At 67.0% G+C, this 22528-nt stretch overlaps 1 protein-coding gene across 1 annotated transcript in view; it reads right to left on the bottom strand.

Annotated features, from left to right (window-relative positions):
• Positions 1-22528, bottom strand: part of NAV1 (neuron navigator 1) — a 132738-nt gene that overhangs the window by 93104 nt on the left and 17106 nt on the right. Inside the window, exon 2 of the mRNA XM_054576510.1 lies at positions 2405-3157. Within this exon, the coding sequence (XP_054432485.1) occupies positions 2405-3117 (713 nt within the window). The 5' untranslated portion in view covers positions 3118-3157. The remainder of the gene's footprint in view (positions 1-2404; positions 3158-22528) is intronic.

Genomic DNA, 22528 nt, shown 5'->3' on the forward strand with positions numbered 1-22528 from the left:
CTCGGTGGGCCCAGCACCGCCCCACCCCCGGCCTGACCCCGCGCCGCCCTCACTCCCAGCCTGCGCGGGCGGTATCGCCGGTGCCGGACGCAGGCCCAGGCGAAGCAGTGGGGGAAGCCGGCAGCCCTGCCCTCCCGCCGGTGCAGGGAGCCCGGGCAGCCCCCGAGGGGTGGAGCGGACGCCAAGCCCTGGCAGGCGGGAACGGCCGACGGCACGGCGACGCTGCTGAGGCTCTTCCCAGGGGAACAGAGGGGGCGACGGGGCTAAAGAGCCCACGGGACCACACGCAGGGGACCGAGGGGACCCTGGAGCGCGGGGCGGGGCTGGGCCAGGGGAGAGGCAGGGCAGCGTCTCTCCCCAGACCCTTGACGGGGCGCGGGTGTGAGGGCGGGGGGGCCGGAGGGGGCAGGGGCTTACAGGGTCGCAACCCAGACAAGCAGCTCGGGGCGACCGGGCTGGGGCTTTGTGGGGGCCGAGGCTCCGGGGTAGGAGCAGGTTCCACGAAAGCAGCGCGTCTGTGGCTTCCAGGGCGCAGATGGCCTGTCCCTGGCTCTGAAACGGGCCCTTGGCCGAGCCACCTGGCTCCAGCGTCAGGTCTCGCAGGTGAGCTGGGCGCCTGCCCACCTGCCCGCTGCGCCTTGGGGCATCCCTGGTCCTAACCTCCCTCGGCCTGGACCGGGACCCAACCTGTGACCCAAATCGGGGCCTGAAAGGGGCCGGGTCTGGGGGTGGGTGGTGAAGACCCCAACACCCTTGCCCATGGTTCTGGGCAGGCTGTGCTGAAATGTTCAGAGGAGAAAGTTCTGCCCTTTGGAAAATGCCAGATTCTCCTGCGGCAGCCGACCTGCAGGGGAGAGGATGGAGAATCGGAAACAATTTAATGCCGAGACACTCTCTCCCAAACTGGATTCACAATGCCAGACGCCACCGGGCAGAAGGATGTGCAGCGGCCAGGCCGGCACCTTGCAGCCTGGAGGACGGCCCTGCCGTGTCTGCCCCGCATTCCCACTCCCCTGCGACGCTGTGTCCGCGGCGAGGATCACCCGGGACAGAAGGGAGCGGCTTCTCGGGCAAAGGGACTGTCGCGGGCCGTGCTCCCGGAAGCGAGGCTTCGGGGGCCGGGGACCCCTGGGGAGGACCGTCCGCTGCTCGAGGACACAGGCCAGTCATTCCTAAACCTCGCTGGTGGGAAAGTGTGAGCTGCCAGCCTGTCCCCGCTCACGCGTGAGCCCCACGATGCCGTGCAACGTAAACCAACTTCATCTCCCTGCACTGCACTTCAGAGAGGGGCGAACGGCTGCCGTCCATGGCCGGACCCTCTGAACGAGGCCTGAACGCGTGCGGAGTGCAGTGGCGCGCTGGCATCCCTGTCCCGGGCCCCCGGCACCCATGAATGGTATGCGAGTGCCTTAGCCTTTCCAGAGACCCGGCCACACCGTGGGCTGGTCGTGACTGTGGGCTACCACTCCCCGCGGCCCCACGCCCATCCCCGGACGCTGGGCAGGCCCGGGCCCAGGGCGTGAAGGGAAAGCCTTCCTACACCGACCCGCCATGGGCCGTACCCTGCCCCCCCACCCCCGGCCCCGCCATTAGCCCAGGGGAGAAACGCAGGGAGTGAGCCGAGGCCGGAAGGTGTATAATTTGCATGTGAATGTTTCTAGGCTGTGTAATACTTAGTAATTAAAACTCAGTTTCCTGAATGCGGTCCTGTTAGCACAGAGTTATGTTTTTATTGGAGCAGCGCAGCGGACTGACGCGTCTGGGTTGCTATGCTCGCCACGCGCCGCGTCTGAAGGAAGCTGGACAGGCCAGCTGCTTGGCCGCGGCGCTCGGAACAGCGGCCCGGCCACCAGCGCCTGCAGGGCTGGCCGCCCCACACGGTCATTGCAGAGGCATGACGCGCCCTCCGTGGTGTGCCCGGCGCAAAAGCAGACGTGCCCAAGGCCGCGTGCGAAGTGGAGAAAGAGCGCGCGCGCGCTACGGACAGACGCACGGACAGGCACAAGCATGATGGCCCCCGAGGAGGAGCAGGTAACATTCCGCTCGCAGCGCCCGGGAGGCGGGCGCCCAGGACAACAGTTCTTCTCGCGCATGTGGTCCCAAGGCAGCTGGGCAGGGCCGACCCACCCCCCGACCCACCCAAGGAGCTGCTGAGCCTCCCCAAGACCCCGGTCCAGGTCTCACCCCTTCCCAGAGACGAGAAAGGGACATTTTTAGGGGCACCCTCCTCACGTGCCTCGGTTTGCCCTGGTGCCCCCCGAGTGGAGAGAGACCAGAGCTTGGGGCGGTTCCCATTTTATGTCTCCAGCCCCAAGACGGCACTCAGACCCCGCCCCGCGGGCCGCCCGGCCCACCCCCTCCCCATGCGGGGCCCGCGGGGCCCCCAGCCCCGCTGCCCACTCACCGGTACTGGAAGGGCGCCACGGTGGCCGTGACGGGCTGACCCTGCTGATGGACGGAGGAGAAGCTGATGGCCCCCAGGGCCGGCGTGGGGCGGCGGCGCTGCTCGGGGCTGCAGGCTGGGGACGGGGCCCCCGGAGCTGCCCCGGCCTCGGGCTCCGAAGACCTGGGGGCCCCGGAACTCTTGTGGTTTCTGTCGCTCTGGTCTTTTCCTGGGCAGGTGGGAGGCTTTGGGCCTTCCGCAGCCCCCGGCGTTTGGGGCTCTCCACGGGAACTCGTCCGGGCTGGGCTCCTGCCCCGGGCCTGGCGGACGGGAATCCCTTCCCGGGCCATCTTCTTCCTTCCCTTCGAGCCCTGTGTCTGTCCGGCTCCTCTGGGCCCTGCCCGGCCGGACAGGGCTGCTCTGGGGGGCATCCGGGGGCTGCCCCACGGGGAACCAGGGAGGCTGTCGGTGCCCTCGGCCGACTCTCTGGCCGCCCCAGTGGGCTTCGGGGAGCCTCTGCCCTGGGAGGCCTTCGGGGAGGAGCCCCCGGGTGGACCCGCGGCCTTGCCCGGCTGCGGGGAGGCCGCTCGCTGTGGGCTCAGGGCCAGGCCGGCCTGGCGCGGCCGCAGCTGGGGCGAGGCGCCTGGGGTGTGGGTCCGGGTCTGGGAGGCGGCTCGGGGCACTGGGATGGAGGAGCCGTAGTGCGGGCGGCTGGCGGAGCTCACGTTGGCCATCTTGCTCGGGTCAGCAGGGCCGGCGGGGAAGACTAGCGTCCTGGGGAGAGGAGAGAGGGGACTGTCAGGTGCGGCCTCCAGCCGCTGTCCCTGGGACGTGGGGGCAGGAGGCCGCAGCGCCAGGCCGCAGGTCAGGGCTCCGGGAGCCCTGCCTGACCCAGGGGCACCTCTGCACCTGCCCGGCAGGTGCCGTGAGGGCCGCACACGGGCGCAGGCGAGAGAGCGCGGTGGCCTCCAGCAGGCGCGTGGGGCCAACAGCGCACTCCCTGCCCGGCCCCGCCCTCTCGGGCCTCCTGCGGCGAGACTGTCCCCGGTCAGCCCGCTGCCGGTGTCGCGGCCTCTGCTCCGCATGTCCCGTCTCCCTGCCACATCACCTGGCGCCGGGCTGTCCCCCAGTGCATCTCACGGGGCCCAGAGGTGCAGCAGCGATCGCAATTCCCCGTCCTCCCGCCCCCCCACTGGGCTCCTGCCACCGGCGGGTCCCTGGTCCTCCTCATGGGCCACCTCTCTTGGCTCCCCCCACGGTCCCCGCCCCTCAGTCGCCTGGCTCACAGCCCTCCTGACCCACCTACCGGCCTGGCAAGCTGACCTCTGCCACCTACTCCCCTGGTCTCGGAGACTGTCTCACCTTTGGATCCGGGCAGATCCCCCACCCGCCCCCTGCCCCCCTTCCAGGCCCGGGTCCATGAATGATCCCGCCTCTGCCCTGCAGCCTCGGTTCCCCATCCTGCCACGTTAATGAATGAATGACTCGATGTTAACCACTTCCACTGCAAAGGGAGTTTGAAGCAGTTCACAAAGACACCAGCAATCAATTCCAGACAAAAGAGTTCAATGCAGAAAATGCAGCCACAAAAGAACTTGCTGAACACACGCGTGAAGGTTTCCATAATTCCGTCCTGGGAGAGGCCTTAGAAGTGCCACGTCACGAGGGGAGCGTGTCTGACACATCTGAGAGCAAACAGCAACATCTTTGCATGGACAGAGAGCCCTTTCAAAAGGCGCAAGCCATTAGCGAACGACCAAAATCCTCGCAACCTCTGAGAGCGATAAGAATTTAATACCCGTAAACAGAGGGCGCGCTACCAAATCAACACTCAAAAGCAAACATCCCTCGAAGGAAGGGGAGGAGACTTAGCCAAGAAATTCGCTGTAAGTAATAAATAAAGTTGGTCAAAACATAAATATAAAAGGTCTCATTAAAACGGAAGAGATTCCCATTGTGTTATCCAATTTACCACCTTTTTAGAAATTGGGAATCTCCAAAGTGGGCCTGTCGCAGGCTGTCCCCGCCCCCGCCCCTCACGGCCGTGAGAGCAGGGCCCACCAGCAGGGCGGCGCCCAAGGGAAGCGATTTGGGCGAATGTTCCCATGCAGCCCCGGAAGGTGGCCGGCGCGGGGCGGGCCTCTGAACCAAGAAGAGCCCCCCGGGACCACGGCCACATTCCCTTTCAGACCACGGGGACAGCTGTGAGCCGCACACAGGGCAGTTCCTGGCTGCTGCTGACCTTCCCTGACCCTGACTCGGTGGTCAGCTGTAAGAAGCCAGGGCGCTCCCTGAGCCTGGACGGACTGACCGCCAACAGCCGAGATCGCGTGAGAGTTGAGGCTCACAGGACCTCGCTGCTGACAGGCGACATAACCTCCCCAAGAAACAGAAAAGCTCCCCTGTCCTCTCATTGGGGCTTTGACCCTCGATGGCATTGTCGGATGGACCGAAGCCCGCGCCCCCCCCTCCAGCAGAGGGACGCGAGATGAGGTCTCCCTCACTGTCTCCTTCTATCGGCCGTGCCCCCACGCCAGGGTCAGCTGCCTGCACCTCCGACCGTGCCGGGTGGGGCCCGAGGCCTGAGGGTGGGCCTGCGTGGCCGACCTCCGCCTTCAGCGCAGAGCTGGGCTGCGCGCTGTCCTCTGAGCTGACCAGCTGACCGCCCAGGGGGAGGGGCTGAGGCCACCGGCCCACTGCAGCCCCAAGTCTGCCACATTGGCGTCCCGAGGCGTGGCACACGGCCACCGGGGCCGCTTCGGCTTCTCCCTGCAGTCCCTGCGCCCGCCAAGTCCCAGCGTGGGGACAGGGCCTCTCAGATGCCCAGACCAGCGCTCTGGGGCGACTTCCGCCTGGGAGCCCAAGGCTCTCGCTCCTGCGAGCCGCGCCCCCACCCCGCTTACTGCCTGGGGTCCCCAGGAGCCCACTCACCGCCATGGTCCTCCAAGTGCCCCCCGCTCCCCCGGCTCAGATCCCTGTCCCTGCGTCCTGGACGGGCTGGGTTTCCAGCCAGACGGCGCGGAGGCCCGGCAGCTGCTTCTCCCTCACTCACTGGCTGACGCAGTGGCTGTCACTCGCCACCATTTTTTTCAAAAGCCAGACGGGGAGAGGCTTTTAGCGCAGCCCCATGCCGGGGCACGGGAGCCCCAGCCCCTTTGTCACCGAGCTGGGCTAGCCCTCCCCAGGACGGGAGCCTGGAGGAGCAGAGCGCTCCCCACGCTGGGATAGGTCAGCAGGAAGGGCGCCCACGGGTGCTCGTGGCTCTGCCCAGGTCTCAGAAGGGGGCCCGGGCCCAGCCCTGCCCTGGACCGGGTAAGGATGTTTCTTCATTGAAACATTGTCTCTCATCCTCGCAACGATCTTGCAAGGCAGCAAGTAGCGTCCCTGCTTCCTGGGTCGGGGAACAAGGGGCAGAGGCCGCGGGAGCTGCCCAGGGCCAGCCGAGGGTGCGTACCCTGGGCCGCCCCACCCAGCGTGTGCCCAGCCTCAGGACGCGCAGCTGGAGTGGCGCGTAGTGAGGACTCCACACGTGCTGTCCTTGCAGCAACAAGGACAGGGCACCTTCCTTTTCACCGGTCCATCCCTCCCGGGGGCGCGGCTTGGAGCTGAGCCACCTGGTTCCCCCAGAGCCTCCCGCGCGAGGGGGGATCGGAAATCGGAAACCCCTGGCACCCCGGTCAGTCCATGCTGGGCCTGGAAACGCCCTGCCCCCACTGCGGGAGGGCGGGAAGGGCGGAGCCCCTGGTTCCAGAAGAGCAGGGGGCGCGTCCCTGCTCTGCGACTTCCTGCCACGGGGCTTTAGGCCGGTCCCTGAACCTTCCAGGGCCCAACGTCCTCATGTGCAATGAGCGGTCGTGGAATCTTGTAAAGACCAAAGGAGAGTGCAAAGGCGAGCCCTTGACACGGTGGCTGGCACGTCATAGGTGCTCAGCAAGTGGCAGAGTCCTGGCCAGTGTGGCCCAGTTGGTTGGAGGGCTGTGGGTTCACTTCCTGGTCAGAGCACAGGCCGGGGCTGCGGGTTTGATCCCCGGTCCGGGTGCGGGCGTGGGTGGGAGGCAACCGATCGATGCTTCTCTCTCACATCAGCGTTCCTCTCCCTCCCTCCCTGCCTCCCTCCCTCTCGAAAGCCACAGACAATGTCCTCGGGTGAGGAAAACAAAACCAACAACAACAAAAGCAGTAGCAGAGCCAAGTGAAAGGAAGCAGCCACGTCCAGACACCGCGCGGGGCAGCCTGGCGCGAAGCTGGCGTGCAGGGAGGCCGGCGGCCGGCGAGGTGGCGCAGTCCCGGCCCATCCGGGGCGCGGCCCCGCCCTCCGGGGAGTCGCCTGCTCCCTCCCCTTCCCAGCGCTGCTTTGGTTGCAGCCGCAGGTGCTGACGCAGGCAGGCAGGTGCTCAGTGCTTTTCCTTTATTTGCCGGCGACGCGTGAGCTGGTGCCCTCCTGCGGGTCCCGTTTCACGGGCACAGACTCCGAGCACAGAGAGGCCGAGGAATCGGTCCCGGCCACACGGCTCGTGGCCGCGGAGCCAAGGGTGGACCCAGACAGCCTGGCTCCGGCCGAGCCTGAGACTAGCCTGCCCTGCTGCTCACCCTGCAGCCCGAACCCAGCCTCCCCTGCGCCCCCCCCGCCCCCCCCCCCGCCGCCGCCCGGCGCCCAGCCTCTCAGCGAGAACATCCTGGCTCCAGCCCCACGACTGGCTCAGGGCGCTGCAAAGCCAGAGCCAGGAGGCAGCCCTGGCCCAGAAACGCTTCATTCCAGCTCAGACAGTGGCAAGAGCCGAAGCACCAGCTCCCTCAGCCCCGGGCCGGCGGGAAGAGGGAGAGAAGGCGGGCACCTCCCAGGGCCGGCAGACCGGCCAGGCTGCGGCCGCCCGGGCGCCGCGGTGGGCGGGGTGCGTGGTGCTGACGGGACAGCTCCCCCGGCCGGGCTTCCAGGGCGGCTGCGCCTGCGTCAGGCCTGGGCCCACTCCCGAAGGTCAGAACCAGGTCACCACTGCACCAGACGTGGCATGTGCTTTTTTGTTTTTGTTTTTAATCTGAAGAAAGAAAAAGAAATAAAACAGAAAAGAAAGGTCTGTGGGTGGGGCTCCGGGCGGCTGGGTCCCAGGAGCCCGTGGGGCTGAGTATATGGGGGCACCTCATTCCCGGTCCCCAGGCCTTGATCAGCAGCTTTGACACTGGGGGGAGCCCTCACCTGGCCATTTGCCATGAAGGTCGAGTGAGTCTGGCCTCCAGCAGGGGCGCGTGGGGTCAAGAACAAGGGTCCAGGAGCCTCAGCCACGCCCCTGCTCACCCCTTCCCACCCCCGGCTACCCACCCCGCCCCCCCGCACAGTGCGAATCCAGCTGCGCCCTGGCCGTTGTCTGCTCAGCTTCCCCTCCAAAAAGACCCCAAGTCAGGGCATTGTGGGGAGACCCCCAGGGCTGAGAACGGTTTCCTTCGCGTCCAGCCTCTAGTCTCTGCCCACCTCGCAGGACAGACGAAGGGAGGTCTGAGGTGGGGGCGCACAGGAGGGGGGACTGGGGGCCGTCCCCCGCCCCAAGCTCTTGGCCTGGCACCCCGGATCTGGGCCCCAGCAGCCGGCGGGGGGCCGTTCAGCTGGGCTTGGTCCCTGGCAGGGGAGGGCAGGAGGAGCAACCGGCCGGCCCTCGGGGTGGGCGTGGGCAGGGGGCCCTCCTCACCCCCACCCCGCCGCCGCGCCCGCCTGGCTGGCTCCTGGCTCAGAATGGGGGTCAGGACCCCGGGCCAGTGAACAGCGGGGCTCATCTCTGTCCTCACCCCCCAGAGCCCAGGGCTCTGCCAACACCCCAGGGGGCTCCTTCAGCATCAAAACGGCAAAGCCTGTCTCTGGCCGGACGGCGGTGCGTCCTGGCAGAGCAAAGCCAGGACTGGACGCGCCCACGGCAGGGAATGGCAAGTAGGTCAGTTTCCTGGCAGGGACGGTCAGTCATCGAGCCAGAGCCAAGATGCCACCTGTCAAGCCCAAATGCTGCACCGCCCCGTCCCTCGCTCTGCCTCCCGGGGGCCGGGCCCGCCCCGTGCCCGCTCTGGCTGGGTCCAGGCTGACAGGCAGGCCACCGGCAACCTCAGCGAGCGTGAGAGCAGCCCCTCCATCTCTTCTCTCAGGACCTCCCCACCCCCCCAGGCTGGAAGTCGTTCCGGCTGAGAGTCCGCTGAACCCCTGGGGCTCCCTCCGGGGGCGGGGCAGGGGAGAGGGGCTGTTCCAGCCTCTGGCCGGAAGGGGAAGCAGAATCGGAGCTCCGAGCTCCGGGAGGGGCCCGCAGCTCAAGACCTGGGCTGTGTCAACACACGCCGCCTCCCCCTGATTGGATGCTCGGGAACAGTCTGCTGCCGCCTCCGCGGTTCCTTGTCAATTAGCCAAGAGAAACGATTTAGTGCTAATGAAAATCAATGGTTTAAAGCCATCCCGCAAATCGCAGGCGGCTGGAGGCCTCGGTTAGTTATAAATACCTCCCAGGACGCTGGGCTGGGGGCGGGGAGCACGCAGCCCCTCTGCCCGCGGCCCCCAGCTCCGCCCCCGGCGCGTGCTCCTGGCTCTCAGAGGCCCCCCGTCACGCATGGGAGCCGGGGCTCTAAGTGCCCGGGTCCAGTGCCCAGACCCGTGGGGACGCGCCCCAATGCCTGTCCTCATTCCCTGTGTCTCCTTCATTGCTTCCTCCTGGCCCAGATTACCAGGGGCCTGGCTTCCCTGGCAATAGCTTAGATTCCAGATGGGGCCCAGGGCTGGCGGGTGGGGGCGGGGCAGGAGTCAGCAGAGCCTCGGGCGTGGGGGCTCCTTGCAGACGGGAAACTGGAGCCTGAGGAGACCCCCAGGCAGCTGGCCAGATGACCGGTCTCCGGGCGGAGCTGTCAGCTGCATCTTGCTCACACTCTATTATTACTTTCCTCCTCCAGCGTTCTTCCTGGATGGATTTTCCAGCCGGGCGGGTGGAGGAGGGGTCACCCCACAAGCCCTGCGTCCTCCCTGAGCCGCCCAGGGTAGGCTTGCCGGGCCGGGGCAGGCGAGGCCGGGGGCTCCGGGCTGCAGTCAGGAGCGACCCTAGTCTCAGGCTCGGCGTTCAAGCGCGCTGGCCTCCGGGTCCGACCGCAAGCCCACCGGCGAGGCTGGGCTGCGAGGTGCGCACCCCACCGCTGGCCAGGTCAGTGCAGCCGCAGGCCGGCTGCACCGGCCATAACCTTGACCTTCACCAAGGACTCCGAACGCCTGAGGGGTGGGGCGGGAGGCAGGAGCCGGGGGCTGGCGGTCTTGAAGGAGACGCCTGGCACGGCAGCCCTGCTGTGCCCCCAGAAGAGGGGGTCTGTGTGCAGCTTGAGGTCCTTGCCCTCCTGAGGGTCCCGGCCGGTCCCCGGCCGCATGTTTGGGGAAAACGGCCCCCAGGGGCTTAGCGGGCAGGGCTTCCACACTCTTTTCAGTCCTTTGTCTTTCTGGAAACTTCCCCCCACTTTCTCACCTTCGGGGGGTCTGCAGCCCCCGCCCCGTGAACCCCTGCCAGGTCCTCGGGCGGGCACTGTGGCTGGAAGGGCCACCTGGTGCCCGGGGCTCCTTCCCTGTCTCCCCTCAGGCATCCGCCGGCCCCGAAGCAAGAAGGCCAAGCGCGGGGGAGGGACACAGGGGCGCTCAGGCCAACCCCCGCCTGCGGCCGGCCGGCCGGGGCGGCCTCAGAGGGCCACGCACGCCCGAGGCCCCTGGGCCCGCAGCCTCACGCACGTCGCCCCCGCCGCGGCCCCGCCCCGGCCTTCGCCGGCCCTGGCGCGGCTCGACCCAGACCCGGCCCTGCTCAGACACCCCACGCCCATCCTCCTGGGGAGCGCTCTCCCTTCCCGGCTCAGGCCACCGCGGAGCGACCCTCGTTCATCCACGGCCTTCCAGAACCTTCCCAGAGAAGCGGACCGCGTGGCCCAGGCCCAGTGTGTCGGAACAAAAATGCCCGTGGCTCTCGTCCTGGGTCCTGGCGGGAATGTCCGCAGGCCAGAACCTGTATCTCTACACGCAGACCACCAGCCTGGTGACTCTCCATCCCGTGAGGCTGGTTCAGGCCGTTTGTGAACCCTCCGGGGACCGGGGGGCGGGGGGCGCGAGTTACCGCGGGCGAAGCGGCACCGCTGTCCTCAAGGCTGCGGTCTCGCCTCCCCCCAACCACCGCCGAACTTTTCCCCCTCTCTTTTGGCAATGCCCGTTGTCGTGGAGACGCTAACACAATGGGGCAGGTAGGAAGCCTGTTGCCCGGCAACGAGATGCCAGAGGTACAGGATTGGCTGTCAAGGTCTGAAGGAGCAGCAGGAGGAGGAGGGAAGGTGGGGAAGGAGGACACCCTGGGGGGCCGCGGGGAGAGAGGCAGAGGCAGGACGGGGGCGGGGGGCGCGCAGAAAGCCATCCGAACCCACGGAGAGACGCGCGGGGCTGGGCCCGAAGCCCCAGCAGAAACAACAAAGCAAAACAAACACACGGGGTCTGTTTTCATAGCTGTGTTTACAGTGGCGCAGGCAGGCAGCAGACAAAGGGCGGCTCCCGGGCAGCCGAGGGGGACCCCACTCCACCCGCTCCCTGACGGGGGACCCCACCCCACGACGCCCCCGCGGGGGCTCGCCTCCTAAGATGGGACGGCGGCGTGCTGCCCACGCGGGCTGAGCAGGGCGCCGCGCGGGGACAGGTGGCCGGTGGTCACGGCTGTCGGCCTTCGCTGTGGCCCTGATCTCCACTGTTAGGACCAGAGGTGACAGGTCCTAACTTCCCACTGCCTGGGCCTCGGGCAGCCGCTGGCCTCGCCAGGCCTCGGGGTGCGTCTCTGAAGTGGGGACACGGACCTCTCCCTCAGAGCGTCGCTACCGGCCCGGAGGGGCCCACGCGGGAGGCTGAACCCCGGGCGCCTCCCCGTGTCCTGCACGCGCGCCCACTCCCAGGGTCCCGCCGGCGGGCGCTGCACCGCGGTCCCGCTGCTCCTCCGAGGGACGCGAGTGCCCGGCAAGGCCTGGGCGCCCTCCCCGCACCCGCGTGGGACTCTGGAGGGGACACTGAGAGAGACAGAATGCCGCAGGCAGAGGGAAGGCATAATTCTGCCAAACCGAGGACGTCCGTCACCAGAAGCAGAAGGCAGCAGGGGTGGGCGGCCCCCGACACCCGTCTCTGTGCTCTTCACAGTGACACAGCCGTGCCGCGCGGGGACCCTGCGGGAGTCACCAAGTCACAGAAGAAGACAACTCAGGGGCAGGGCCGACCGAGGCGACCGGGGCCGGCGAAGCGCTGGCAAACTCCCAGCGGCGTCCCGGGAAAGAGACACCCGAAGCCCCTGGGGCCCCGAGCGGCCGGGGACACTCCCCGGGGGGACGTTCCCGCCCCGTCCCGCTGCTGTTGTCAGTCGGGTCCTCCTGGGTCTGTCTCCAGGGCGACCTAACCGGCCCAGAAGGTAACTGCGTCCCCGCCTGGAGGTTCCGGCGGGGTCGGGGTTGGGGGGCATCGGGAGGGCAGAGGCGCAGGCAGGGGCTGTGTCACTCTGCGATGTCCCCATGCCAGCCCCCCACACTCCAAACCGGCGGCGGTTTCACAGCCGAGGTTCCTAGTGATGTGAACAGACCTAGTGATGTGGTCCGGGGGGGCTGGGACCACATTGCCCGGCCTGAGCTGGGCTCGTAGCAGGGGCGGCGTGAGCGGGGCTGTTGGGCAGGGAGAGCCACCAGGAGTGTGGCGCCCGCCCCCGGGGAGCCGCTGGCCTCGAGGACTCCCCCCAGACACCGTTCTCGGGGGCTCAGAAGGCCTGGCTCTAGGCTCCAGCCCGCAGGGCGCCAAGTGCTCGGGGTAACAGGCGCCGCGGGGAAGGGCTGCTTGCAGCTTCGACAACACAGTTGCGTTAGGTCTGATAGCGCCCGGTCCTTTTTCTCCAGCCCTGGGAGGAAGCACAACGCTTACAATTACAGCGGCCGGGGGGATGGGGGGGACTTAGGGACGCCGGCGGGGGGACGGCCCTGACAGTGAGCAGGCGAGAGACAGCAGCCCCCCAGCACCCCGACGGCGGCGAACCGTGGGTCGTTTTTCACGTTGGACCCTGGAAGGTGGACGATTGGAAGCCGTTCATTCCCTCCAGTGGGTCGGGGACGGGGGCTGGGAGGGAGACACACAGGCGGGCTGGAGCTGGGCGGGGCTGGGCCGACGGGCCGGCGGCCCCCTGCCGCTGCCTGGGCGGTGGAGGGGGCGGGGGCGGGGCTCCCCTGCGTGGACAAGCTTCAAGTTTATCTGCTTTAAGTCCTGGCTTTCCGTGTCGGATTTTATTTAAACCATGTGTCCTCCGCTAAAAACACTTTGAAGACCCCTCCACTTGGGTCACGTCCCGGAGCCATAAGGGATGGTGACCCCTGGGACTTCAATGCATCTGGAAAGAGGGACAGAGAGAAGCGGCTCCCTGGCTGCCTCCTGCAGCGGCCGAGGAGGCCCCTCCCCGGGGGGCAGGGAGGGAAGGGGCTGCAGGCCCAGGCTGTGCGGGTGCCCCGGCTGCCCCTCGGGAGCATTCTGGGCTCCGGCTCGGACGGAGGATCGGCCCTGAGGGCGCAAACCTCACTCTTCTTGAGTTTCCTGACTCGTCTTTGTCTATTTTCTGTTCCTCCAGCTTTAAAAAAAAAAAAATTAACTTTGTCTTTTCAAGTTATTTTAGATGCGCAGCAAAGTTGCAAAGACGGCCCAGCGGCCCCTCCTCCCTTCGCCTGCTTCCCCTGACGCTGCAGCTTCTCGAAGCGCCAGCGCTTCCGCCAATGCGAGAAACTCGCCACCGCCCGCCCGACACCGGCCGCGAACGGCCGCCTGCCGGGCCGCCGCCCACCTGGCTGCGCCGACCTCCCTCCTCTGCTCCAGGATCCACTCCCCAGCCCGGCACCTCCTCAGACCTCAGCGGCCTTCGGCAAACTGCGGCCTGTCCCGCCCTGCCTCACCCTGTGCACCCGGGTGTCATCAGAGTGGGAATCGAGGGACAGCCTAGGAGAAGACACGCTCGCAGGCCCCACTCCAGCCTCGGGGCCGCTCCGCACAGGGCCACTCAGAGGTACAACGGCTTTTAGGGGCGACCGTGGGGCCTCTGTCCCCAGGAGCCCCGAGCACGAGGCGGCCGGCGCCACCGAGGCGCCCTGCGCTGGGCCCTCGCCCTCCAGGACGGCCGCCTGGCCGGAGTGGCCCCTGGCTCAGGGCCCGTGGCGTCAGAGCACAGAGCGCGCGGCCGCGCGCAGAGACAGCGAACCCGGGATGAGACGGCGTCGCGGCAGGATTGTTTCCAAATACAGTGTTATTTTTCCCTCTCCAGCTCTCCCTGGAGGTGACTCTGTCGCTCAAAAACCGCCAAATAGCTCGCCTTGTTTACAACACACACACCTCCCTCTCCTCCCCCGTCCCTGAGCCGCTGTTATAACAATTACGTGAGCGGCGCTGACGAGGCCTCAGAGCAGGCAGCGGCCTGGCCTGGGGCCCCTCCTCGGCGGGGGGCTCGTGGGAACGGCTCTGGCTTCCTGAGGACACAGATCGGTGGAGAGAGGCGCCCAGGATGTGGGCATCCGAGCCGCAAGCCCCGGACTGGCTGGCGGGCCACCAGGGATGTGGAGCTGCCAGAGGCCTGCCTCCTGTGTCACCACGTGTGCTCTGTGGCCTACGAGGGGGGCAAGGATGGACACCCGGGGTGGGAGTGCGGGGGGAGGCGAGCAGCAGGGGGAGGTCGGGGCGCCGGTGGCCCATCCCGCTGTGCAGGTCAAGGGGCGGCAGGCCCGAGGGCTTTGCAGATACGAAGCCTTCATTCTCCAGGCCCTGAAAACGGGGCCTTGGAGGAGGAAGCCCCGTCCGGCCAGAAGGATCGGGGCTGGATGGAGAGAAGGACGAGGCCAGGAACCAGGGCACGGGAGCCGGGAAGGCCCTCCGCCGTGGGAGCCGCAGGGGGGCCCTGGCCAGGCTGAGCCCAGGCCGGGAGGCCGGCAAGCAGGCACCCGCCCCGCGGCCCGGCCCCCCCGGGCTCCCGGAAGCATTTTCCGAGAGGCGGGTGTGCCCCAATTCTGACACCTGGCCTGTCCAGGGGAGGGTCCATGAGTCCACCCCTCAGCAGGGCCCTGACGGCTCCAGGATCCGTCACAGAACGAGGCGGCACCTCCCGCCACAGACCCATCCCCCGGCCAAAGGATCGCGTGGCTGGGGCCCTAGCGGGCCTTGACGGCCACGAAGTAACAATGCGGGGACTGTCCCCGCGGCACCTCCCTGCCGTCAGCCCCGCCGCAGGGGGCAGGCGTCAATGCACAAGGACCCGAGGGTCAGAGAGGGCCAGAGATCGTCCGGGCCACAAGGCCCCCGACTGGCCGAAGCCCAGTCCCCGATGCCGGGCCCGGGCAAGCGCTCAGACCTGTGGTCCAGCCGTGGCTCCTGAGCGCCCGGCGCTGCTGGGCCCTTGCCGTTTCTTGCCCGCTCGCGCTGCAGGCCCCACGCTGGCCGGGCCCCACACACCACTCCCGCACCGAGGCCAGAAGGCCCTGGCCAGACTGCGGTCTGACTGCGACTCTCACGTGCGCTACAACCAGGCTTCTCGGGGCCTCTGTCCTGTCCCCGAGCCGCCGCGCCCAGCCCTGCCAGCCCGCCTCAGGGTCACTAAGCAGCTTCTTGGATGTCCGCACACCAGCCGTGTCAAGCTTTTGTTCAGTTCATTCCCCGTCACCCCACATGCTCCAACATCACCTCCTCCAGGAAGGCCTCCCTGACTGACTGCGGGGAGCTCAGTGGCCCCGGGCCCCTGCAGCAGCGGTTTCCCGGCCACCGTGCCTCCTTGGCTCCGCTCCCACGCGGCCCACCGGACGAGCATGGCCTCACAAAGCCCAGGCCCCTGGCACCTGCTGCAGGGCCTGACCTGTTGCAGACGCTCTCCAGATGCTGAGCAAGCCCAGCGCCCAGTGGAGGGTGCGCCCTGCTCCCTTGCAGGGGTGGGGTTGGGTAGGGGCGGGCAGGCAGGGGGTGCACACCAGGGGAGGAGGAGGAGGAGGAAGAGGAGGAAATGAGCCACAGCTGGCCAGGAAGCAGGCCAGGAAGCGTCCCCACTACACAGGAAGCACGTGAAAGGCTGGGCAGAGCTTCCTGAGGGCGGGGGGTGGGGGCGGGGAGCCCGGCCTCCGCCCAGGGCAGCAGGGGGCGGGGGTGGGGGGCCGGCACCTGCCTGAGCCCCACACTAAGCAGCGGGGGGTGGGGTGTGGCTTAGCCCGAGACGCCATCCTTCCTGCGTCCGCAGCACATCTGATGCCGTCCACACCCAGGCTGCCGGGCGCGGGCCCGACGTCAGCACCTTCCTGGAGGAGGGGACTGCTGGTCAGGAGGGACGCGGCTGGGGCGGGAGAAGGGACGTCCTGGGGGCAGGCGCGGGCACGCAGTGACCGCAGTGGCCGACGCGTGGGCTGGAGCTCCTCCCCGGGGACGGGGCCTCCCATCGTCCCGCCCGCTTGCAGTGACAGTGTGTGCAGCCGCCCCGCCTGCACCCACCTGGCCCCTCGCTGCCTCAGGCGACCAGAAGCCTGGAAGGCCCGGAGAGGAGGGGCCGCGCGTGGGGGCGAGAAACAGACTCCGCGTCCCTGGCCCTGGGGCAGGAGGGGCTTCAGGAACCACGTGAAGAAAGGGTGGCATTTGGGGTGGAGAAGGGGGAGGAGAGCTGGGCGGGGGCTCTGAGGGTGCGGGGCTCAGGCTGCCACCCAAGGGCGGCGCTCAGTCCCCTGGGCTAGTATCTCCCTCGTCCTTGGGCTTCTCGTGCCCGGTGTCGCTCCGCCTCCCAAGCCCCCCTCCCGAGCCCTTCCCCACGGAGGGTGCACGGCCTCTCCGAGCGCTCAGAGTTCCCTGGCACGGGGCTGCCCTCGAAGCCGGTCGCTCTGTGCCGGGAGCCAGGGGGCGGGAGCACAGAGGGCACCTGGGGACAGCCGCCGCCCGGTCCCCAGAGGCCCCCGCAGGCCCTGCCGGTTTCAGCAGGCTTCCGTGCTGGACAGCTCCCAGCTCCCAGCTCCCAGAGCCCAGGCGGCTGCCTTCCCACCAGGCCCTGCTGGAAACGCGGCTCCGTCCACACCGCCCCTCCCTCAGCCCCTCCCCCGCCACGCACAGGCCACAGAGAGACTCCACTTGCCCCCTCCTCCCGGCTCCCCCCTCCCACCTTCCCTTCGTAGCAACTAGACCCTCAGGCCCCGCAGCCCGGGCCTCAGCGGCTCCCCCCGGAAAGAGGGCGCGACCGCAGGCTCTGCCTCGGGCTGCGGGGGCCCAGGATGGCCGTGCTCGCAGCGCGCCCTGCCCCCGGCTCCTGCCACTGTCCAGCAGCCTTCCTGGCCCCGACGTAGCGGGGGGCCTCCCACACCCCTCCCAGCAGCTGCCCCCTCCTTCCCTTCCTCTGGGGTCCCCCCGAGACCCTGGCCTTCCAGCCTCGGGGCTCTGCAGGGAGGGAGAAGCAGACGCCCCCCGTCTGGCGGACGCACTCCCGTATTAAGGGGTTAGGGGCTGCCTGCCCCAAGTGGCTCCGGAGCCGCGGCACTGACCCCCAGGGCCAACGGTCAAGTTCTGACCCCTTCGGGTAGTGCAGCACCATCCCGGGAGCCTCCGGGAGCCTCCTGGAGCTGGAGCAGGGGCAGGCGGGACTGTCCTGGGAGGGCGGGGCTCAGAGGTGGGGGCCCCAGGGAGGGTGGGGAGGGGACAGGACCGTCAGGCCCAGGCTGGCCCGTCCCCACCCCACAGAGCGCCGGCTGAGCCCAGCAGAGAAGCCGACAAAGGCCTGCGTGTGCGGCAGGCCTGGCCCCCGGACGCGAGGGAGCTGCTCGAGGCGGAGCCACCAGAGGTGGCCGGCAGGGACGGTGGCCGACCGGCGGCTGAACCTAGGTTCTGGGTTTGGCCCTGCGACCCTTGCTCATCGGTCCTTGAGCCACCGCCCCAGGCCCGGGCAAATGAGAGGAAAGCTCATCGGGCCAAAGAAAACGGGGACGGTGCCACCGGCCCGGGGCTCCTGGGCTCCGGGAGAAGGTGGACGCCGTGGTCTGAGGCCCGCATCGGCCGCCCCACTGGGGCGGGGGCGCAGTCCTGGCTGGAGCGGATTCGGGCCGAGAACCCCAGTGCCCCGGCTGCTGACAGACGCCGCGGGCCTGACGGGGAACCGCGCCCGCCGCCGCCGGGGACCGCAAAGGCGTTGGGGACCGCGACCTCAGCGAGCCGGGGGTGGCGGCTCCGCAGGACGCCTCTGTCCCCACCTGGCCCTGAGCCCTTGGCTGCGTCCCCTGGCCGAGTCCCCTTCTAGGTGGCGGCTCCGGGTCTGGGGACACGGTGGGGGCTGGGCCGCGTCTGAGCTCGCGGAGCCGGCCAGAGGAGGGGGAGGAAGTGACAGGAGGGGACACGGCCCCCGGCCCTGAGCCTCAGGCCCCGGGGCTGCAGGCCGGCGCTGAGCTCTGCTCTCGGGGGCTGAGCAGGGAGGGCGGCCGGAGCGTCCGAATCGACCGCCCGTTCGTTCTGGGCTCTCAGCGGCTCTCATCCCCGGGGTGGGCCTGGCCCTTCCTCCTGCACCTGGTGACTCAGCTTTCTCACGCTCCGGACTTCCTGTCGGGGGCGGGGGCGGGTCAGCGAGGGGGGAGTGCTTCTTCCGGAGCTGGAACCAGCTGGTCACACCTGAGAGGCGACCAGGGCAGGCCTGGCTCTCCCTCCCTCCCGCAGCCGCTGCAGAGCCGCAGCGATTTGCATACATCTGCATATATTTGCATACGCACGGCTCCTGTCCCCCCCCCAGCTCCCTCACTCTCCCTCCTTGGGCCAAATGCAGGGGCCTGACTCAGAGGCCCCCGTCCTGCGAACCGAACCGCTCTCTCCTCTGCCCATGCACACACCTCGTCGTCTGACAGGCTGTCCCTCCCTGCGAAGGGTGACAACTGCTCCAGCCCCTCCTCTACCCCTTCTCTCCCTGGAACTGGAGGGTCTGTGTGGGAGAAGATCAGGGAGCGCCTTGGAGAGCTTTGTCTTGTCACGGGGTCGGGGTGGGGGCTGGACCCCCGGCAGCCACCAGTCCCAACCTCTGCCCAGAGGAGCCAAGCGAGGAGAACGCCGGCAGCCGGGTGAGCGCCAGGCCGTCGCCGCGGGCGGGTGCCTGCGGACAAGCCGCTCCTGTCTCTTTCAGGGCCTGCGGCATGTCTCACGCCACCTCCGGGTCACACAGGGGAGCAGACGGACACTGTTTCCCAAGGACCCCAGGGAGTGTCCTCAGTCAGGTGACGTCACTGTGTGTTCCCCTTGGTCCTGTAAGGAGCCACTTGGATGGGCAGCCCCGGAACACACGGCTTCGCAGCCTCGTCAACGTGGACTTGAAGCCAGAGACCCCCGGGCTCGGCTTTGGACACCTCGCTGAAGGTGAGGATGACAGACGCAGAAGCCGGGAGGCGGCGGAGGCCCGGCCACCGCTAGCTTCCCGCCTTGCCCGCCACGTGCGCCCGAGTGTCACCGCGGGGAACGCATGCCTGGGCTGGAAGGATCTGGAGACCCCCGCAGGGGGACCCGCTTACTCTTCAGAGTCGGAGACGAAGGGCACCCCAAGGACACGTCGCCAGGGCCCAGCGCGGCCGCAGCCCCGCGAAGCCCACCCGCTCCGGGCGCTTGCGGCTGCCGACCCGCAAACCCCCACGCCTCCGGAAGGGCACGGCGTGTTGTCCAGCGGTCTGCACGCTTTCTGGGCAGAACTTTGACCCTTGGAGATGTTGCTGTGAACACAGACGGGGTTCATTCCGTCACTCAAGAAAACTGGCGACTTCGGCAGCTTCTTGCTCACCTGCACAGCTTCCCTGGGCGGAAGGGAGGGGAAGGCTTTCCAGGGCCCTGGGAAGGTCAGCGCTGGCCCGAGGCCGCCCAGGGCGTCTCAGAGCCACACCAGGCCCGCGGCCTCCTCAGCCGCCTCTGAGGCTCCGGCGGCAGCAGGGAAGGAGTTAACCCGCCCCTCGGCCTCTGCAGGTGGCTGTCCCCAGAAAAGGCCCTTAGCAGGAGGGATAACAAGCTTCTGTCTTAATTGCAGGCGAGAAACAGGGTCGCTTGTTGGGGGCTCGACAATCGTCAGCACAGCTGGCACCGGCTGCTGCCCCCCCCCCCGACTGTCCCCTCTCCCTCGGGCTCCGGAACCAGGGCCGCGGCACCCATGCGGTGCGCGGGGGGCACACAAAGAAGTCAGCCACAGGGAGGGGCGGGGACCCCCCCCACGAGCTGCGCCCCAGAGGCTCGGCCAGCTCCCTCCCGGCCGTCCTGGCCCAGGTCTCAGAGGTGTGATGGGACGCGCCCGGGGAGACTTGGAGCGCTAGAGCGAGAGCTTCAGGTCAGCAGGGGCGCCGGTCCGGATCCCAGAAGGCGACCGTGGCCCTGGGGCCGTGTCGCGGCTCTTCGGTCAGAGGAGGGGGCCGTGGCCCAGCCGGCTGTCGGCGCTTTCCCCGAGTCACCTGTGCGCCACGGCTGTGCCAGCGCAGGGCCCCTGCCCCAAGCTCAGCTGGCACCTCCGAGGCGTCCCGCTCCTCGGCCCAGTGGCTGTCCTGTCCCCGCCCCGCAGCTCTTCCCAGAGGCCTGAGCACTGGCTGAGGTCTGCCACCAGGAAGTGCCGGCAGGCAGCCGGTCGTGGCTGCAGCCGCGGCAGGTGTCTCTGTTCCCCGCGGAGGAGCGGGCGCCGCTCTCCTCTGGCCCCCGGCCCTCCCACCGCGCCCGGAGCCACGCAGCCGCGGCCGCCTCTCAGGACTGCAGACGGGGAGGTAAGGTGAGCCCACGCAGACTCCCAGCGGCTCCGCTCCCGTCGGGCTCCCTCGGTGTCTCCGCCTTCTTTCCAATTCTCTGTGGCTTTCATGACCAGCCCCCCTGACAGCGTCTGGCTCTGTAGCTCTCCAGCTTGTAACGTCTCCGCGAGGACCGCTGTCCATCTGACATCCCCTCGCCCCAGGCTGTTCGGACACGAGACCCCACCGTCTGGGGCTGAGTTCCTCCCGCCTGTCCCAAAACCTGACCTTCCCGCTCTTGGCCGGGACCCCGAGCCAAGGGGACAAGCCCCTCCTAAGCCCCTCACCGGTTCCCGCCTGGGAGTCCTGCCTCGGGACTCTCTCCCCAGTCTGACCCTCTGGCCCCGCCCCCCACCGCGGCCTGGGGTCAGCCTCGCCTGAGCCACCGTGAACACCTGCTCGCTGGCCTCTGCACCACCCGCGCTGTCCCTCAAGCAGGACGCACAGCGTCCCCGGGGATTCGGCCGCACCCCTCTGTCCGCCAGCTGCCCCAGGTCCGCCTGGTCCCCCCGCCGGCCTGGCCACGGCCGGCAGCCCGCCCGCAGTTCTCACACCCAGACTCGGCCGCCTGCCGCCCCAGAGGCCCCGCACCTGCCGCTTCCGGGCCAGGGTGCCCTCTGCCGCGCGTCCCCCTGAAGTGCCTGCCCCCCCACAGCCCTCTAGCCCACAGCGCGGTCGGGGGTGCACTTCCCACTGCCCTGCACGTGGGCTTCAAAACCAGGACGATTCCAGAAACACAGGCAAGATTTTTTTTTGCTTAACGTATGTGGAACCCAAACAGGAAAGCGATCGGTCCAACCAAGCCGCTGCAGTGATTTTCAGCCCTTGATCTCGATGGTGTGACTACGGCGCTACTGCCCCCCGCCCCGCGGCAAAACGGTGATTGCTCTCAGTTAACGTCCTGATTTGATCACTACCAACTGCGACTGGAGCGTCGTCCGGCAAGAAACCTCCAGCATGAAACCTCGCTGACCACTTCTGACACGTTCGACCAGTCACAGGGCTTTCTCCATACGGTGCACGTCTTTTTGTGCGTTTCTGTGCATTTTTACCCTTCTTGAAATAACAACGTAACATGACAAAAACATCAGGTATTTTCTTCCATCTTCTAGATTAAAATGGCTACACAAAAATTCACCAATGTTGATAAGTTAAAAAAAAGTGCATGCAGATGTGACAACGGTCACAACACATGCTACCAAAATCATTCTGAATGAAGTTCTAGACACCTAAGTGTTACTAGCACAAACTACGGAAAAAACGAACGGACTTCCTGGCCAGGCGAACGAACTTTTTGGCCACCAAATGAATTTTTCTGGTCAGCCAGTTAGTTTGTTTTGGTCCAATGACTGAGTTTTCTGGCCACATTTTCTGGCCAGCTGACTGAACTTTCTGGCCGCCTGAATTTCGGGGCCAATTCACTATGACCACACAGGCAGCTTGAACGTAAAAGGAGGGGAAAGAATTACTCTGCAAACTCAATGAAAGGAAAGCAGGAATGACTACGCTCGTTCCAGATAAAGTCGACTTCAGAGCAAGAAAACGACCAGAGACCGAAAGGGACGTTATGTTTGGCTAAAGGATCGACCCCCGAGAAGTCACGATCCAAACTGTGCGCACGCCAAACACGCGCTGCAAAATACACGAAGCAAAACCTGGGAGGACGGAAAGACACAGACAGTCCCCAAGGACGGATGGAGACTTAGCAGAGCAGAGCATTTTCAAGGGCCCTTGGAACATGTGCCAAGACAGACCACACCCTGAGTCACGAAACAAACATCAACAAATCCAAAAGAATTGAAATTAGCCCTGCCTGGGGCGGCTCAGCAGACTGAGCACCGGCCTGCAGACCAAAGGGTGGCCGGTTCAATCCCCAGTCAGGGCCCAGGCCTGGGGTGCGGGCCACATCCCCTAAGGGGACACGTGAGAGGCAGCCACACATAGATGTTTCTCTCCCTCTCTTTCTCTCTCCATTTTCCTCCCCCTAAAAATAAATAAATAAAATATTCAAAAGACTGGAAATTCCACAGAGCATGTTATCTGACTACAGTGAAATGAAACTAGAAACCGCCCAGACCCACGTGGCTCAGCGGGTTGGGCATCGTCCACAAAACGAAAGGTCGCCGGTTCCATTCCTGGTCAGGGCACCTGCCTGGGTTGCAGGTTCAGTCTGCACAAATTTTTTTTTTTTGGTTGTTGTTGTTTCATTGCATTTTTAGCTTTCTTGAAATAACAAAGTATAAAATGCCAAAAATGTTGTTTATTTCCCTCCGTGTTCAAGATTAAAATAGCTACATAAAAATTCACCAATGTTGATAAGGTTATTTTTAAATGCATGCAGACATGACAGTGGTCATAATACAATGTAACAAA

This window comes from Pteronotus mesoamericanus, unplaced genomic scaffold (assembly GCF_021234165.1).
Source record: "Pteronotus mesoamericanus isolate MK-2021 breed Mesoamerican mustached bat unplaced genomic scaffold, CSHL_Meso_final contig_347, whole genome shotgun sequence".
Classification (NCBI taxonomy): Eukaryota; Metazoa; Chordata; class Mammalia; order Chiroptera; family Mormoopidae; genus Pteronotus; species Pteronotus mesoamericanus.